Raw genomic sequence first — 19,817 nt, forward strand, 5'->3', positions numbered from 1 at the left:
GGCTCACGCCTATAATCCCAGCAATTTGGGAGGTGGAGGCAGGAGGATCGCTTGAGCTCAGAAGTTCAAGACCAGCATGGGCGACATGACAAAACCTAGTCTCTACAAAAAATGCAAAAGTTAGCCGGGCATGGTGGTGCATGCCCGTAGTCACAGCAGCTAGTGAGGCTGAGGTGGGAGGATCACCTGAGCCGGGAAGGTCAAGGCTGCGGTGAGCCGAGATGGTGCCACTGCACTGCAGCCTGGGTGACAAAGTGAGACCCTCACTCAAGAAAAAAAAAAAAGAAGAAGAAAAAGAGCAATGCTCTTTGGGAGCTTTAGATAAAATTACGTCTTCTCGTAGGACTCTTGTGGTTTCATAATTATTTTCCTCTGATTATAGAGTAAAAGGCGATTTGAACGCGATTGCAAAGAGGCGGACAGGGCGCAGCAGTACTTTGAGAAAATGGATGCTGACATCAATGTCACAAAAGCGGATGTTGAAAAGGTGAGATGAAAGCTCAAGTGTGGGCCAGGCACAGTGGCTCTCACCTGTAATCCCAGCACTTTGGGAGGCTGAGGTGAGCAGATCATCTGAGGCCAGGAGTTCGAGACCAGCCTGGCCAAGATGGTGAAACCCCATCTCTACTAAAAACACAAAAATTAGCCGAGTGCGGTGGCAGGCACCTATAATCACAGCTACTAGGGAGGCTGAGGCAGGAGAATCGCTTGAGCCTGGGAGGCGTTGGCTGCAGTGAGCCAAGATCACGCCACTGCACTCCAGCATGGGTAATAAGAGCGAAACTATCTCCAAAAAAAAAAAGAAAAAGGAAAGTTCAAGTGTGTCTTTCATTTCCCCTGTGAGTGTTCATCACTGACTGCCCATCCCCAGGTTCCCATTTCTGATGTAGCCACAGAAGGCACTACACGGGGAATCATTTTCGTTTTGTGTCAACCTTTGTGGGGACCAGAAGCTCAAGTGTGGGGAATCTTCGGTGTTAGGATTTGAGGCGTTTATCTGTTGAGTCACCAGGGCGATAAAGTGGAGACTTAGACCATGAGCAATCTGGGAACAACGTTCCAGAAGGTTGTGGCTGTTAATGGCTTTTCAAAGAGAAAGTCGATTTCTTGAGAGCCGGAGGAGACAGGACAGGGCCATCTGGAAGAGCTTGGCTGCTTATAATGGTTTCTTTAGAGCGAGAGTCTCACTGCTTGTCTGACTTCTAATTGATTCCTCCTGGTTGATAACAGTGAGGTTGTCGTTGAAGGTTTGCATATTTCAGTCCTCTCAAAAGCTTTTCTCTAAATGGACTTGTATTGCCAATTAGAAATATTATAAAACGTATACTGTTTCTCACTGTGGCTCAATATGTGTTTTTTCCCTAGAAGCTAAATTTTATTTTTATAAAAGTCATCAATACAGTGTAAACAAAATTAGGCTTTTACATAACAGGGATTCATTCGTGATGCCCATGGCTGTTCGGGCATTCATAGCCTCATGCTGTATGTGGGTGAAAGCACTAAGTTTTCATAGATTTGTTGTTGAGCTTTTGACAGATCAGTTAGAGATGAGTTTAGTTGGGAAATGGTGTGAATTATTATTTGCCCAATTCTGCCAAATTCCTTGCTTAAAGACTAGGTATACATTAGTATTAGTATGTCTTTCTCTAAAATTATTGAATATATTAAAATACATATTCTTGCCAGGTGCTGTGGCACACACCCCTAGACTCAGCTACTCAGGAGGCTGAAGCAAGAGGATTGCTTGAGCCCAAGAGTTCAAGTCCAGACTGGGCAACGTAACGAGACCCATCTCAGGGGCAGGGAAGAGTTCTCAATATCTGTATTTGATCTCAAAGTGGAGATACTTACTTTACCAAAAGACATTAATTTGCTGCTAAAGTTAAATATTTAAAATGTTATTCAATTAAAATAAGTTAGATTAGCCCAAAGTTTAAAAGGATATTTTATGTTGAGTGAGGTAAATCAGTGTATCTTTCATATATATATATATATATATATGTACGTGTGTGTGTGCTAAAAGAAGTATATATGTATATATTTAAGAGATAGTGAGATATGGTCTCTATTTTTATTTTATTTTTTATTTTTATTTATTTTTATTTTTAATTTTATTATTTTTTTGAGATGGAGTCTCGCTCTGTCGCCCAGGCTGGAGTGCAGTGGTGTGATCTTAGCTCACAACAACCTCTACCTTCAGGGCTCAAGTGATCCTCCTGCCTTAGCCTCCTGAGTAGCTGGGACTACAGGAGCCCACCACACCCTGCTAATGACCCTGTCTCTAAATTAATAATTTTTTTTTTGTGTGGGGTGTGTTGGCTCATGCCTGTAATCCCAGCACTTTGGGAGGCCAAGGTGAGCAGATTGTTTGAGTCCAGGAGTTCAAGTCCAGCCTGGGCAACATGGTGAGACCCCACCTCTACAAAAATTACAGAAAAATTAGTGGGGCATGCTGGCCCATGTCTGTGGTCCCCAGCTACTCCAGAGGCCAAGGTGGGAGGATCGCTTGGTCCTGGGAGGCAGAGTTTGCAGTAAACCACAGTCCTGCTGCTGCACTCCAGCCTGGATGACAGAGCCAGACCCTGTCTCAAAAAAAAGCACTCGGCCTCTAAACTGTCATTTCGTTTGTGTTCTGTTTTTTTCTGTAGAGATGGTCATAGCAGCAGCAAGTAATGATACTTGCATTTCTTTTCCAATCTTCATGCCTTTTGTTTATTTTTTCTTATCTTAATTCTGCTGGTTATGCCCTCTGTTCTGCTGAGTCATCATTGTGGACTTCCTCAGCTTGTTTCTGATTGCAAAGAGAGGGCTTCAAAAGGTTCCCCATTAAGAATGATTCTTTTTTTTTTTTTTTTTTTTTTTTTTTTGAGATGAAGTTTTACTCTTGTTGCCCAGGCTGGAGTGCAATAGCACAATCTCAGCTCACTGCAACCTCCACCTCCTGGGTTCAAGCGATTCTCCTGCTTCAGCCTCCCAAGTTGCTGGGATTACAGGCATCACCACACCCAGCTAATTTTTTGTGTTGTTGGTAGAGATGGGGTCTCACCATGTTGTCCAGGCTGGTCTCAAACTCCTGACCTCAGGTGATCCACCCGCCTCGGCCTCCCGAAGTGCTGGGATTACAGGCGTGAGCCACTGCGCCCAGCCAAGAATGATTTTAATATACTCTTTATTGGTTAAACAATTTTCCTTTTCCTGTGTTGCCAAGAGCTTTTTTTTAAGCTTGACTACTTATTGAATATCATTAAATATTTGTTCTGCTTCCTTTAATTCATTAACGTAGTCAATTACATTAATCAATTTTTTTTACATTGAGCCAAATTAGTGTTCCTGGGACAAATTCAACTAGATTATGATGTATTATGTTTTTATGCGTAGCTGAATTTGTTAATATTTTATTTAAGATTTTTCATTGAAATGGTCTGTATTCATTGAAATTGGTCTATAATTTTCCTTTCTTGTCTGTTCTACTTTGCATTACTTATGAGTTTTGGAGTGTTTACTCTTGTTTCTGAAATAATATATGTAAAATTAAATTTGCTATCCCTTAAATGTTTGATGATACTTCTTTGTGTAAATCAGTTAAAATTCCATATTTTATTGTCTACTTCTGGGTTAATCCTAGTGGGTTATCTTTTTGTAGCAATATATCCGTTTCATCATAAATTTTCAAATTTATTGGCAAAAAGTTGCCCATAATATGTTCTCACCTTAATTTTTGCTGCATATGTTATATCTCCCCTATTTACTCCTAATACTTTTTTTATATTTTTTCTTTTTTTCTGGACATGTTTTTTAATAAATTATTTATGCTTATTTTATTATATTACTATTTTTTGTATATAGAGATGGAATCTCACTGTGTTACCCAGGCTGGCCTAAGCCTCAGCCTCCTAAAGTATTAGGATTGTGGGCATGAACCACTGTGCCCAGCCTGAAAATCATTGTTACTAGTATCAGATTTCATCTTTGTGGAGCCTCCCTTTTCTATTTTTATTTTCTATTTTATTTAACTTCTTTCCCCACCACCCCCATTCCCCTCCTTCTCCTTCTATCATTACCTTTGGATTTATTCCATTACCCTTTTAAAAAGTTCTTTTTTTAGATGCTTACTTCAGTCTTTCTTCTTTTCCAGTATAAACATTAAGATTATAGACTTCCCACTTAAGTACTGTTTTCTCTGTTTCCCACATATTTTGGTATGTGGTATTATTAATGATGTCCATTTCCAGATATTTGTCCTTTCTTTTACAGTTTAATCTCTCACCTATGATTAATTTAGAGGCATGGTTTTAAATTTCCAAACACATGGCATATTTCAACTTTTGTTACAGATTTTTATTTGTTCATTTATTTATTTTTTTAATTTTTTTTTTTTTTTTTTCTGAGACGTAGTCTCATTCTGTCATCCAGGCTGGAGTGCAATGGCACTATCTCGGTTCCCTGCAACCTCTGCCTCCCCGGTTCAAGCAATTCTCCTGCCCCAGCCTCCCTAGTCCTGGGATTACAGATGTGCGCCACCACATCCGGATAAATTTTTGTGTGTATTTTTAGGGGAGACAGGGTCTTACCATGTTGGCCATGCTGGTCTCAAACTCCTAACCTCAAGTGATCCGCCCGACTCAGCCTCCCAAAGTGCTGGGATTATAGGCGTGAGCCACCATGCCTGGCAAGATTTCTAACTAAATTGCATTATGGGAAATCTGTATGAGTTTGAGTCTTCTCTATTTGTTGAGATTGGTTTTACAGCCTAGTACACAGTCAGTTTTTATAAATATTCTTTAAATGATTGAAAATAATGTATATTCTCTAGTTTTTTTGTTTGTTTTTTGTTTGTTCGTTTGTTTTTGTTTTTGAGACAGTCTCGCTCTGTCTGTCGCCCAGGCTGGAGTGCAGTGGCGCGATCTCAGCTCACTGCAAACTCCGCCTCCCAGGTTCACGCCATTCTCCTCCCTCAGCCTCCCGAGTAGCTGGGACTACAGGCGCCCGCCACCACGCCCGGCTAATTTTTTTGATTTTTAGTAGAGACGGGGTTTCACTGTGTTAGCCAGGATGGTCTTGATCTCCTGACCTTGTGATCTACCCGCCTTGGCCTCCCAAAGTGCTGGGATTACAGGTGTGAGCCACTGCGCCTGGCATTCTCTAGTATTTTTATTAGGCCAAACTTATTGTTTTATCCAAATATTCCTATCATTAAGGATTTTGTTTTTCAACTTGTTCTAACACTTTCTGAGGAAAATATGTAATATCCTTGTGTCTTAATTTCCTTGTCCATAAAATAGGGACACTGAGGAACAGGATAGATACGAATATTAACTGAGTTAATATGTAAAAGATGCACAAAACCATTTATGGGATGTTGCCAGTGATAATGGTGGAGGATTATTGATTTTCTGTCTATTACTGTTTTATTATGGAGTTATTCTATTAAACAAATGAAGTTTAGAATTGTAATATGTTCAGGTGATTTCATTTTTCATCAATGAAAAGTGGCCCTCTTTCCCAGTCAAGCTTAATCCCCTAAAGTCTATTTTACCTGATGTAAACCAGATACCTTTAAGTTAACATTGCCTGGCAGATCTTTCCCATACTTTGACTTTATACTTTTCTTTGTCCTCATATTTAGATGTGTCTTTTGCAAATGGCATATGGCTGGTTTCTGGGGGTTTTTTTGTTTTTTTTCTTTTTTTTGAGTCTCACTCTGTTACCCAGGCTGGAGTGCAGTGGCATCATCTCCACTCACTGCAACCTCCACCTCCTGGGTTCAAGTGATTCCCCTGCCTCAGCCTCCCAAATAGCTGGGATTAAGGTGCCCGCCACCACACCTGCCTAATTTTCATATTTTTAGTAGAGATGGGGTTTCACCATGTTGGCTAGGCTGGTCTCGAACCCCTGACCTCAGGTGATCCCCCCACCCCAGCCTCCCAAAGTGCTGCGATTACAGGCATGAGCCACCGTGCCTGGCCTGTTTTTTGTTTTGTTTTTGGTTTTTGTTTTGAAATAGAGTCTCTCTCTGTTGCCCAGGCTGGAGTGCAGTGGTTCAATCTCAACTCACTGCCACGTCCGCCTCCTGGGTTCAAGCCATTCTCGTGCCTGTCTCCTGAGCAGCTGAGATTACAGGTATGAGCCACCACACTCAGCTAATTTTTGAGTTTTTAGCAGAGATGGGGTTTCACCATGTTGGCCAGGCTGGTCTCGAACTCTTGACCTCAGGTGATCCACCCACCTTGGCCTCCCAAAGTGCTGGGATTACAGGTGTGAGCCACCACGCCCAGCCTTAGTCTGTTTCTCATTCTTTTCAAGATGTTCAAGTTCGCTGTTACAAGAAAGCTCGCTGTGATTGCTTCCAAACATGAATATGCTGTGTAAAACTGCAGATAGACCAGCAAGGCTTCTGGGTTATACTGAGATAATTACTCCATATAAGAAGTCATATAAAGCTGAGCGCAGTGGCTCATGCCTGTAATCCTAGCCCTTTGGGAGGCCAAGGCGGGAGGATCGCTTGAGCCCAGGAGTTTGAGACAAGCCTGGGCAACATGGTGAGACCTCATCTCTACAAAACCTTTTTAAAAAATTAGCCTAGTATGATGTTGTGCCCTTGGAGTCCCATCTAGTCTGGAGGGTGAAATGTGAGGATCACTTGAGCTTGGGAAGCAGAGGTTGCAGTGAGCCAAGATTGCACCACTGCACTCCGGCCTGGGTGGCATAGCAAGATCCTGTCTCAAATAAATAAATAAATAAATAAATAAATAAATAAATAAATAAATAAAAATTATATAAGAAGGTACAAGTCAGCTGGGCATGATGGCTCATGCCTATCATCCAAGCACTTTGGGAGGCTGAGGCAGGAGGAGTGCTGCAGGCTAGGAGTTCAAGACCAGTCTGGACAACAAAGAGAGACCCGGTCTCTACAAAATAATCAAAAAAATTAGACCGGGCATGGTGGCTCATGCATGTAATCCCAGCACTATGGCAGGCTGAGGCAGGCGGATCACCTGAGGTCAGGGGTTTGAGACCAGCCTGGCCAACATGGTGAAACCTCATCTCTACAGAAAATACAAAAATTAGCCAGGCATGGTAGCATGTGCCTGTAATCCCAGCTACTCAAGAATCTCTTGAACCCAGGAGGTGGAGGTTGCAGTGAGCCGAGATCGCACCACTGCACTCCAGCCTGGGCGACAGAGAGAGACTCCATTTAAAAAAAAAAAAAAATTAAAGATGAGCTGAGCATGGTGGTTTGCACATGTAATCCCAGCTACTTAGGAGGCTGAGGTGGGAGGATTGCTTGAGCTCTGGATGTTGAGGCTGCAGTGAGCAGTGATCGCACCACTTGTCTCCAGCCTGGGTGACAGAGCAAGACTCTGTCTCAAAAAAAAGGAAAAGGGTGGAGGTCGTAGCAGAGAAACCTGTGAGGTTCAGAGCAGACTGTGTGTAATTATGAATGTATGTTTTGTGGATCTTTATCTATGGTGATGGGGGCCTAGACTTAAAGTGGGTTCTCCCGAAGCGGGCATTACCTGGATTCATTACCAAGCTACATTAATGTCAGTTTTCAGCTTAGGGTTTGGAGTCCACACATGTTGTGAATTCTGGCTCTTTGTGATTCAGAAACTTCCAGGACGACTTTTTTCTTTGTTTTTCTCCCTGAGGCCAGATCCAAGGCAGTTTTAACTTTTAAAAAGTACACTTGCTGAATCCAAAGGTGATTTTAGGACTTTTAACTTGTGCTGCCAGATTAAATTGCTATCCTCAACTGTTTGAATATTTCCAAAGATTTAGTACTTTTTCTTACACTGGGAGCATCATTTTGCTATTTTTATGAAAGTGCTACTTACCTCCTCTCCAAGGATATGGTGAATTACCCAATTTTGGCATCACAAATGTTGAAGCTGAGGGAGCAACTGTGTCTAAACATTGAAATTCTTAAGTTATTTTGCTGTGGATTTGACTCGAAACACTGTAATTTCCCAAAACACCCAGTACTTTGACTATTCTATCAGTTTTTTACTTTGTTGCCTATGAAGGCTTATGTCAGTGTCAAGCTAACTGGAGGCAGTTTCAGTTCTTATCATTATTTAATGTCATCTCCCATTATGATTTCTGACAGTCTCTGAATCTAACATAGATGTTTCTTCCCCAGTTCCCGCAAATGATTAAATTATCTAATTGTATTCAAAGCAGCCCATCATCCTTTTTTCTAGCAGCCAGCCACACAGCACTGGGAACGGTAAGCCTGTGCTTACAAAGGCCTTGATTGTACCAGTGAACTTTGTCTTGTGCTTGATACAGTTGATATGAATTATAAGCATACGTGCATTTTTTAAACTACCTAGGATCCTGGGTATAAGCCTGATTTTCTTTTCTTTTTGAAAGTTAATGCCCAGATATGGATTGAAACCACATTTTGATTAGCACTGTGTTCACTGTTGTTGTTGTTGTTGTTTTTAACTTTTTATAGTGATTGAGGTTTTGCTATGTTGCCCAGGCAGGTCTCAGACCCTTGGGCTCAAGCTATCCTCGCACCTCTGCTTCCCTAAGTCTGGGATTGCAGGTGTGAGCCAATGTGCCTGGTCAGCACTGTGTTCAAATTACCTCCATTAGTCCACGTCCACTCTCAGACTTCGGTACGCTTTTGCATTGTGTTAGATGCCAGCGTGTGGCCAGATGTTTAGTAGTTCCCTTATGAGAGGGTATGTGTCATCCTTAAAACACCCAGTTTAAAAGTAAATTTATGTTATAAAGTAGATATAAGAAAAAACTAGCAGTTTTTATCTCTGGTCAAGAGCGCAGATTTGGATGCCATGAGGATGCCATGTTCCTTAGAGAAAAAATGAAGAGAGGAAATCAGCTTAATTGAACGATGTTTGTTGGCAGGGAAAACTCAAGGAACCACGCAGTCTCTTTTTCTTCTTTGACATTTTGCAGCCATCATAGAGTTTTGAACTTGAAGGCTTTGAACGAGCTCCAGTGATTTGGAATTAGTTAATCTGGGTTTGTGAAAGAAGCAGTGTATGTTGGGATAGGTCATCCTGCAGCTCATGACCCCTGTGTTTCAGCTGTAGGTGAAACAGACTCCCCTGCCACCCTTTTAACGAGGGGGACGAGACAGCCTTACTCTCTGTTTTGGGATATCGAGAGGGAAACTGCAAAGGAACATGGGAAAATTATACCGTGTGCATCTTACTATTGTAAAAAAAAAATTAATTACACACCGAGATAAAGTATTCTTTGCCATTCTTCTCAGAGGCAATTACTCTTAACCCCTTGAGATGTATCCTTCTGAACCCTTTTAAAACAGCTGTTTTGGGCCAGGCACAGTGACTCATGACTGTAATCCCAGCACTTTGAGAGGCTGAAGCGGGCGGATCACCTGAGGTCAGGAGTTCAAGACCAGCTGGCCAAATGGTGAAACCCCGTCTCTACTAAAAATACAAAATTTAGCTGGACATGGTGGCACGTGTCTGTAATCCCAGCTATTCGGGAGGCTAAGGCAAGAGAATCGCTTAAACCCAGGAAGTGGAGGTTGCAGTGAGCTGAGATCATGCCATTGCACTCCAGCCTGGGGGACAAGAGCAAAACTCTGTCTCGAAAAAAAAAAATACCAAAAATACGAAAAATTAGCTGAGTGTGGTGGCTCATACCTGTAATCCCAGTTACTCAGGAGGCAGAGGTAGAAGAGTCGCTGGAACCTGGGACAGGGAGGTTGCCGTGAGCTGAGATCACGTCACTGTACTCCAGCCTGGGGGACAGAGCAAAAGTCCATCTCAAAAAAAAAAAAAAGAGTAAAAAAGAAAAAATCAAAATAAGTGTTTTTTATTAGCAATAGCACAGACAAATTAAATAAAATAGGTATTCTGTTTGTTTGTTTGTTGAGACAGGGTCTCTCACTTTGTTGCTCAGGCTGGAGTGCAGTAGTGTGATCACAAGTTATTGCAGCCTCAACCTCGTGGATTCAAGTGATCCTCCTGCCTCAGCCTCCAAGTAGCTGGGACCACAGGGGTATGCTACCATGCATAGCTAATTTTTTTCTTTTTTGTTTTGGTAGAGACGGGGTCTCCCTATGTGTTCCCAGGCTGGTCTTGAACTCCTAGCCTCAAGTGATCTTCCTGCCGCAGCTTCACAAAGTGCTGAGATTATAGGTGTGAGCCACCACACCTGTCCCTGCCTTTTTTTTTTTTTTTTTTTTAATTTAAGGGAATTCTGGTAGAATTCTGACTTCATGGTCTTACTCTCATCTCATCTTTTAAAAAATGTAACTCAGCCAGGCACAGTGGCTCACTCCTGTAATCCCAGCACTTTGGGAGGCTGAGGCGGGCAGATTACCTGAGGTTGGGAGTTGGAGACCAGCCAGACCAAATAGAGAAACCCCATCTCTATTAAAAATACAAAATTAGCCGGATGTGGTGGCGCATGCCTGTAATGTCAGCTTCTCGGGAGGCTGAGGCGGAAGAATGACTTGAACCGGGGCGGCGGAGGTTGCAGTGAGCCAAGATCGCGCCATTTTACTCCAGGCAGGGCAACAAGAGCAAAACTCCACCTCAGGGAAAAAAAAAAAAAAAAAGTAACTCGTTGGTAGAATTCCTAAGTCGTGAAGTATTCACATGTATCCATTCATTCCCTTGCCCGTTGTTCACTGACTATCTGCTGACAAGGTATGCAGATATAGAGACCAGCACATAATCACACAATCCTTGACTGAGGAACTTGCCTTTTGTTTTTTCTTTTTTTTTTTTTTTTTGAGACGAAGTTTTACTCTTGTTGCCCAGGCTGGAGTGCAGTGGTGCGATCTCTGCTCACTGCAACCTCTGCCTCCTGGGTTCAAGCATTTCTCCTGCCTCAGCCTCCCAAACAGCTAAGATTACGGGCGCCCGCCACCCCACCCGGCTAATTTTTGTATTTTAGTAGAGACGGGATTTCACCATGTTGGTCAGGCTGGTCTCGATCTCCTGACCTTAGGTGATCCACTCACCTTGGCCTCCCAAAGTGCTGGGATTACAGGTGTGAGCCACTGCGCCTAGCCTGTTTTCTTTCTAATGTTTGGTTTACTGTATTGGGAATTTTCCCACTTGCCCACCCAAACAACTCTTGAATGGCATTCTGGTGACAAAAGACTTTAAAATCACGGTTTGTCTGTCACTCTGCTTTGAAATAACACCATGCAAAACAAACTTGGATGAGAGGCTACACCTAATCTTTGTGTTCCAATAGTGCAGCAATGGGTTTAGTGTGGTATTGGGATGAAAAAGGAAAAGGTTATCAAAATGAGTGGAATGTGAACTAATATTTCTGAACAGAGAGAACAGTGTTTTCTAAATGCATGCATTAAACTGAGTTCATCCATGTCAGGCAATGAATAATTCCCTTTCTCTAATTCTCCCTTGCCTTGTGACTGTTGGCTCTTACATAATTTCTAAATGCAAAATAGGATATTGTCTAACAGAACCTGCAGTTAGTGGTTACAAACAGCCGCAGAAATTGTTAGTTAAGTTCAAGTTATGTTTTTTAAACGCCAGTAACAATTTCTTCCTTTTCTTATCGGTCTAGTTTCATTTAACTTGTATGGTTCTTTTTCTGCTAGAGTCTCAATTTATGAGCTGATGTTTTCCACCAAAAGTTAATGGTGCCTCTGCATTCAAATTCATTGCAATTAATTCTGAGTACTGGATGGCCAGAAGAGCTCTCTATAGAGTGCAAGAGGTTTCCTTATTTCTGACTAATTAGGAGATTTTATTATATAACCCGATTTGAGGAAATGTTTTAAAAATTAAATTAAAATCCTGGCCATGAGCAGTCAACAGTGTATCAGTTTCTTTGGGAGTTTGCATTCCATTTTTTGTATACAGACTTCTCAAAGTATTTGGCTTTGAATGTGATTAACTTTTTAATTCTACATATAGATGTTCCTGTTGTGAAGCAGAATAGGAAATCCTGAGTCATTTATGAATTAAAGTAGAATTTTGTGGCATATATAATAAAAAATAAAATTTCATTTCTTTCTTTTTTTTTTTTTTTTTTCTTTTTTTTAAATAGAGTCTCACTCTGTTGCTCAGGCTGGAGTGCAGTGGCGCAATCTTGGCTCACTGCAACTTCCACCTCCTGGGTTCAAGTGATTCTCGTGCCTCAGCCTCCTGAGTAGCTGGGACTACAGGCGTACGCCACCACACCTGGCTAATTTTTTATAATGTTAGTAGAGATAGGCTTTCACCACATTGCCCAGAGTGGTCTTGAACTTCTGGGCTAAAGTGACCTGCCTGCCTTGGCCTCCCCAAGTGCTGGGATTACAGGTGTGGGCCACCGTGCCCGGCCACATGTAATTTTTAATGTGTCATATATTCTACAATAGAATATTTTAAAGAGAAAAATAAAATTGTAGAAAGGAATCTGTGTCAATTTTAAGCAAGAATGAAGGAGTTTACTTTAAATGATGATCAGTTTGATAATTATCTCAAGAAAACAGACGAAATGTAGTAGTTTAGGTTTTCTTCAGTTGGAATCAGTGTTGCCAGCTCTGTGAAGCCGACAGAATGGAGTTGGCTCTATTCTAAGTGAAGCCAGTTGCGTAGCAGAGTGTTAAATTTTTTACCATTTGGGGAAACAGTCTCTAGCACGATGACCACTTAGTTATTGTACGTATAAGGAATTACACTATTGAATATTTTGGTTACCATTGCTGTAGTACTAGGTTGACATCTTTATTGAACATGTTAATATCTTCAGTGCCTTCCCCACGTTTCTGTTTCTTCTAAAATGTCTGACTCTAGTCATCTGAAGGAATTGTTCACTGTAACAATTTAGAAAACCTTTTTTTTTTTTTTTAAAGAGGAAGTGGTTAGTATAAATACAGGAAATAAATTTTGCAACTGCAGCTTAATCTTTTCAGGCTTAAAAAAGTTTCAAATGCTTTTTATTGCAAACAAGAGAAAAGTTTACAGAATTTTATTATAAGTATCACCAAAAATGGATATGGTTGCTGTAACTGTCCTTTTATAAGTGGATCAATGTTCAAATCAAAGATTCTAGGAAAGACACGTTTGTTATTCTCTTGTTTATGTCTGTGGAGTTTATATTTACTCCTAAAAGCATAATTATTAACAAGCCTGTAAGTTAATGTGCAAAATAGCAATAGAGCAGTGTCATTCTCATACCCTAGATCTGAAGCTAGAAATGAAGAAACGAATTCCCTGAATATATATATATTTATGTATGTATATGTGTGTGTGTGTGTGTTTAGCTTCAACACTTGGCACTTAGTATGTGGCCTGAACTATTCTAAAGGCTTTTGTATGGTAAGTCATTTAATAAGGTATTTTAATATTTAATGATAGTAAGTGGCCTCGCCCATGGCTAAGAGCTTGTTCCTGATTTTTGTATTACGTGGAAGTAGGTTCAAATCTTGTTTCTATCACTTACGAATGGCATGACATGTGGCAACTTACTTCATCTCTGGTTCCTATTCTGTAAGTAAGGATGTGGTTATGCACCTCAAGGGCTAGGTGTGAGGTTTCAGTAGGTATGATGTATGTGTAGTGGCCTACTTTTGAACTGCAATTAATTGGCTGACACAGTTATTACTGTCTCTATTTTGCCTGTGTCCTTCTTCTTACATTACTTCTTCTGCCTCCTTCCTCCTCATTTCTTACCCTTTAATCTCCTTTCTTTTTTTTTTTTTTTTTAAGATGGAGTTTTGCTCTGTTGCCAGGCTGGAGTGCAGGGGCACGATCTCAGCTCACTGCAACCTCGGCCTCCCGGATTCAAGCAATTCTCCTGCCTCTCAGCCTCCCAAGTAGCTGGGACTACAGGCACACACCACCACGCCTAGCTAATTTTTGTATTTTTAGTAGAGACGGGGTTTCTCCATGTTGGCCTGGATGGTCTTGATCTCTTGACCTCGTGATCCTCCTGCCTCGGCCTCCCAAAGTGCTGGGATTACAAGCATGAGCCACCGCGCCCAGCCATATTTTTAACATTCTAGGCATTCTGGGCGTCTAGACATTCAGCAAGAATATTTATTGGACAAAGAGTGCTAAACACCAGTAGGACTATAATCGATACTTTTCATGAGGTCCCCAGTTAGCAGACTGGAGAGAGATGGATGAGAGAAGCATGAGATGGAGAGAGAAGAAAAACTTGAATCAGTTGGGGAATAAGGTAGAGTATGATATGTAGCATGCCAAATTGTGTGAAGATCATCAGAATGAAAGCAGTTTAAAAGCAATTAGGCCGGGTGCAGTGGCTCACGCCTTTAATCCCAGCACTTTAGGATGCCAAGGTGGGCAGATCATTTGAGGTCAGGAGTTCAAGATCAGCCTGGCCAACATGGCGAAACCCCATCTCTACTAAAAGTACAAAAATTAGCTGGGCATGGTGGCATGCACCTGTAATCCCAGCTACTTGGGAGGCTGAGGCAGGAGAATCGCTTGAAGCTGGAAGGCAGAGGTTGCAGTGAGCCGAGATCTCGCCACTGCCCTCCAGCCTGGGCAACGAGAGCAAAAGTAAAAAAAAAAAAAAAAAAAAAAAAGCAATTAATGATTGCTCTACCTACTTGCCAGTGAGATAAAGGAAAAAAATTTTTTAAATGATCAATGAGGTCCATCATATATGAAATCACCTGGTCCTTTGCTCAGCAAAACACTAGCAGCTCAACAGTTGCTCCTGCATTCTGCATCTGAAAAAGCTCTGTGCACACAGTAGGTTGTTGGGACAGGCCTGAAAGCAGAATTGGGACTCGAATCTGAAGGACAGGTAGAAACGGAAAAGAGAGAGCGTCGCTGAAGTGGAGACAACTTCATCCGGGACACTGAGGGAGCATGTTGCCAGTATTGGCCTGCCTGCCAGGACAGGGGACCCTGTGGGACCTAACTGGAGAAGTAAGATGACAACAGTTTGTGAAAGCTATTTAAAGCTAAATGGGCCGGATGCAGTGGCTCATGCCTATAATCCTAGCATTTTGGGAGTCCAAGGCAGGAGGATTATTTGACCCCAGGATTTCGAGACCAGTCTGGGCAACATAGTAAGACCCCCCGCCAGGCCCCAATCTCAAAAAAAAAAAAAAAGAAAGAAAGAAAAAGCCAAATGGCAGGATGAATGTGACCCCGATAAAATGCTATTGAACCTACCCCTCAAAAAACCTACACTGGAAAGTGTTTTATATTTTTCAAAGGGCTTTTTGTCCTCTCCATGTTTCCTTTATCCCTTTATAGATAAATAGGGTGAACCTATAAAATGTGAAATTACCATTAGCCTAAAGTGGCCCTGCTGGATATGGTACAGCCAAGACTAAAGCATGTTTCTATGCCTCAAGTTCAGTGTTCTTGCCAGTTTACCATTCAGCTTTATATTAAATAAGCTCCTTACTCTTAGCCACCACTTTTTCCTACAGAACTAGGCAGATAATAGACGTGTGAAACTGGTGGGTTGAGGTAAGATGACAAATAGCTATTAGCACAGGACCTCAGTAGCAGGACCCAGTAAGGAGAGGAGGGGGCTGTACTGGCCTAGGAAGCCCAAGTCACATGTAAAGGAGGCGGCCGTTATTCACCATCCATTTACAGAGCTGTTAGCCGTGTGATAATGCAGACCAAGTGTTGTCACGTCTTCCGTGTCACTCCTTTTGGAGTTAAATATCCTTCTTCCTGGAAGATAGGTTGTTTTAATTTTTTTCCATGAGAGTTTGTGACTGGTAAATTTTCTTTATTTGTTGGAAATGTCTTTATTTTGTCCTCACTCTAATGTGATAGTTTAGCTAGATATAGAATTCTAGGTTGACAATTATTTTCTCTAAACATTTTGTTTGTTTGTTTGTTTTGGTTTTTGGTTTTGGTTTTGGTTTTGGTTTTGGTTTTTTTTGAGTCAGAGTCTCATTCTGTCTCCCAGGCTGGAGGGCAGTGGTGCAATCTTAGCTCACTACAACCTCTGCCTCCCAGGTTCAAGCGATTCTCCTGCCTCAGCCTCCCAAGTAGCTGGAATTACAGGTGCCCGCCACCACGCCCAGCTGATTTTTGTATTTTTAGTAGAGATGGGGTTTTGCCATGTCGGCCAGGGGGGTCTTGAACTCCTGACCTTATGTGATCCACCTGCCTCTGCCTCCCAAAGTGTTGGGATTACAGGCATGAGCCACTGCGCCCAGCCTAAACTTTTAAAAAATATTCAGGCCAGGTGTGATGGCTTATGCCTGTAATTCCAACACTTTGGGAGGCCAAGGTGAAAGGATCATTTGAGCCCAGGCGTTCAAGACCAGGCTGGGCAACGTAGGAAGACCTTGTCTCTACAAAAAATGAAAAGTCACCTGGGCAGCCTGGCATGTGCCTGTCGTCCCATTTACTCAGGAGGCTGAGGCAGGATCGTTGCTTGAGCCTGGGAAGTTGAGGCTGCAGTGGGCTGTGATTATACCACTACACTCTATCCTAGTTGACAGAGTGAGACTCTGTCTCAGTAAAAAAGAAAATGTCATTTCATTGTCTATTGTTGTCAGTTGTTCTTCTTGGGAATTTGACATTCTATTTAATAGCATTTCTTTTTTTTCTTTAAGACGGAGTCTAGCTCTGTTGCCCAGGCTGCAATGCAATGACACAGTCTCGGCTCACTGCAGCCTCCACCTCCCATGTTCAAGCAATTCTCCTGCCTCAGCCCCGCAGGTAGCTGGGATTACAGGCGTGGGTGACCACACACGGCTAATTTTTGTATTTTTAGTAGAAGCAGAGTTTCACCATGTTTGCCAGACTGGTCTTGAACTCCTGACCTCAGGTGATCCACCTCAGCCTCCCAAAGTGTGGGGATTATAGGAGTGAGCCACCACGCCCGGCCTTGACATTCTATTTAATAGCATTTTTTTTTGTAGATATTTTACTTTCTCCTGTAGTTGTGAAGACCTTGTATTTCCCTTTGGTATTCCATGGCATCAATATGACGTTTCAAAGCACAGAATTTTTATTTTTAATTTATTCTGTTTGGGGTTCCTAGAGGATTTGTTACTTTCACAAATATATGAAAACTCGGCGCCGTGGCTCACGCCTGTAATCCCAACACTTTGGGAGGCCAAGGTGAGCAGATCACAAGGTCAAGAGATTGACACCATCCTGTCCAACATGGTGAAACCCCATCTCTACTAAAAATACAAAAATTAGCTGGGTGTGGTGGTGTGCGCCTGTAGTCCCAGCTACTCGGGAGGCTGAGGCAGCAGAATTGCTTGAACCCGGGAGGTGGAGGTTGCAGTGAGCCGAGATCATGCCACTGGGGTCCAGCCTGGGTGACAGAGCGAGATTCCATCTCAAAAAAAAATAATAATATATAGATAGATAGATAGATAGATAGATAGATAGATAGATAGATAGATAGATAGATAGATATGAAAACTCTCCAACATTAACTCTTCCTATATTATGTTGTTATTAATATTGTTGGTTTTGGGATTCATATTAGATGTGTGTGAAATTTCTCATTCTGTTCCGCATGCCTCATAACTTCTTTTTCTTAGATTTCATTTCCTATATATTACATATGGTGTAACTTTGTCAGCTACTTCATGAAGTCTCTTCAAATTATTCTGCTATTTAACTCATCTATTGAATTTTAAAATTTCAATGACTGTGTTTTTTATTTCTAGAAGTTCCATTTTATTCTTTTGAAGATATATTTGATCTATATTTATAGCATCTTACTATTTTCTTATGATTCCTGTTGCATCTTTTACTTCCTTAATCCTTCAGAATGTTATTTTGTTGTCATTGTTGTTGTCGTTTCTGAGAGAGGGTCTTACTCTGTCACCTAAGCCCAGGCTGAAGTACAGTGTGACAATCATAGCTTACTATAGCCTATAGCCTCGAACTGCCAGGCTCAAGTGATCCTCCCACCTCAACCTCTGGAGGAGCTAGGACTACAGCCATACACCACTATGCCCTGCTTATTTTTAAATTTTTTGTAGAAATGAGGTCTCACTATGTTACCTAGGCTGGTCTCAAACTCCTGGCCTCAAGTTATCCTCCCACGTCAGCCTCCTATAGTGCTGGGATTACAGGTGTCAGCCGCTGTGCCTGGCCTGTTGTTCTTACATTTTCTTTCACATTGTTCTTTTAGCTCAGGTTCTTATGGTAATCATTTTTCTTACAATCACATCAGCTCTCATGGTGGTTTATTTCCTTGTGCATTTATATTATTATTACCTTTCTTGCGTGAGCCTAGCTTTGACAGAGATTGTTTTTTCTCTGGGAATCTTATAAAAACAGGATTGTAGAAGTCCCCCCCAGTGAGGTTTTATGGTGTTTCTGCCAGACAACCTGAAACTAATTTTTATGTTAATTTCTTGGCTTGGGGAATCTCGCACCATCTGTACCAGTACAGGCTGAAGCTTTTGTGTTTTGGAAGACACTCTTCCCCTACTCCACAGCTTAAGACCTACATAAGCTTCCTGGTCTTCTGTGGTCACGAGAAGTTTCTCTAGTTATTTCCCCCATCTAAAAGAAAGAAGACAAAACTAACACTGAGGTTAACGTAGGAAGGGCTTGTAGTCTTACATATTTACTTCATTGACAGTGTATTCCTGAATAACATGATAACATGTGCAGGTTTTTTTTTGGTTTTTTTTTGAGATGGAGGCTTGCTCTTGTTGCCCAGGCTGGAGTGCAGTGGCACAGTCTCGGCTCACTACAGCCTCTGCCTCCCGGATCCAAGCGATTCTCCTGCCTCAGCCTCTCGAGTAGCTGGGATTACAGGCGCATGCCACCATGCCCAGCTGATTTTTGTATTTTTAGTAGAGACCAGGTTTCATCGTATTGGTCAGGCTGGTCTCGAACTCCTGACCTCAGGTGATCCACCCGCCTTGGCCTCCCAAAGTGCTGGGATTATAGGTGTGAGCCACTGCGCCCAGCTACTTGGGAGACTGAGACAGGAGAATCGCTGGAACCTGGGAGGTGGAGGTTGCAGTGAGCCGAGATCATGCCACTGCACTCCAGCCTGGGCGATAAGAGCAATACTCTGTCTCAAAAGTAAGAATAATCAATTTCAAACCTACCATAATGAAAAACTCAAGTCTCTTGCCAATGACCATGCGTTAGAAACCAGGAGGGAAGGGGGGGGCCAAGTCTTGGAAACCATCATTTACATCTTAGCAGGATCTCCAAGCTCGTGCTGAATTTCTACCAGCCTTCCTTGGAGGCTTGTCAACATCGTGATGAGAAATATCAGCATTGGCCTCTTCTCCTTTAGCAGAAATTGCCACTCACCTTGAGTAAATAGATATTTCAAATAAGGCAACCAGAGCATAGGGAAACAGAAGACCTTTTCTTAAAACTGTTTAGCAAGTGCATGGGCCATGTGGGATTGAGATACTGGTCTCACTGGCAATCTTTCCCGGTTCTCTCATTCTATTTCAGTGGCCCTCCGCCTACAATACTGGAGCTAGAAAGTTGTAAGACTGTTTTCAAAAAAAAAAAAAAAAGTCAGGAAATTGCTGGAATAGTTCAAGCATATTTCTTTGGTTAACTTATTTTGAAGTTTTTCTCTGTTTTGTATTCTAGCTGCTCTTATAATTTATCAAAGACAGACTCATTGTTTTGGCAAGCTCCTGGTCTGGAAGTCTCCAACAAAAACTCACAGCACTCTATCTGAATAGGAATTTTTAAATGCATTCTTAGTCTTGAAATTGAAAATGTATTCTAGATACAACAGTTTGCTGGGAAATTTAAACAATGCCGTTTATCATACAACAACTTTGCTCCGGACAAAGAGCTTTTTCATCTCTTCGTTATTGTCCCTTCTACTCCATTAGCTTTTCAGAGCTTTTTTTTTTTTTTAAAATTAATTAATTAATTAATTAATTTTTT

At 41.8% G+C, this 19,817-nt stretch overlaps 1 protein-coding gene across 1 annotated transcript in view; it reads left to right on the top strand.

Moving 5' to 3' along the window:
* Positions 1 to 19,817, top strand: part of FNBP1 (formin binding protein 1) — a 119,902-nt gene that overhangs the window by 39,867 nt on the left and 60,218 nt on the right. Inside the window, exon 5 of the mRNA XM_011971202.1 lies at positions 383 to 487. Within this exon, the coding sequence (XP_011826592.1) occupies positions 383 to 487 (105 nt within the window). The remainder of the gene's footprint in view (positions 1 to 382; positions 488 to 19,817) is intronic.

This window comes from Mandrillus leucophaeus, unplaced genomic scaffold, assembly GCF_000951045.1.
Source record: "Mandrillus leucophaeus isolate KB7577 unplaced genomic scaffold, Mleu.le_1.0 Scaffold99, whole genome shotgun sequence".
Lineage (NCBI taxonomy): Eukaryota > Metazoa > Chordata > Mammalia > Primates > Cercopithecidae > Mandrillus > Mandrillus leucophaeus.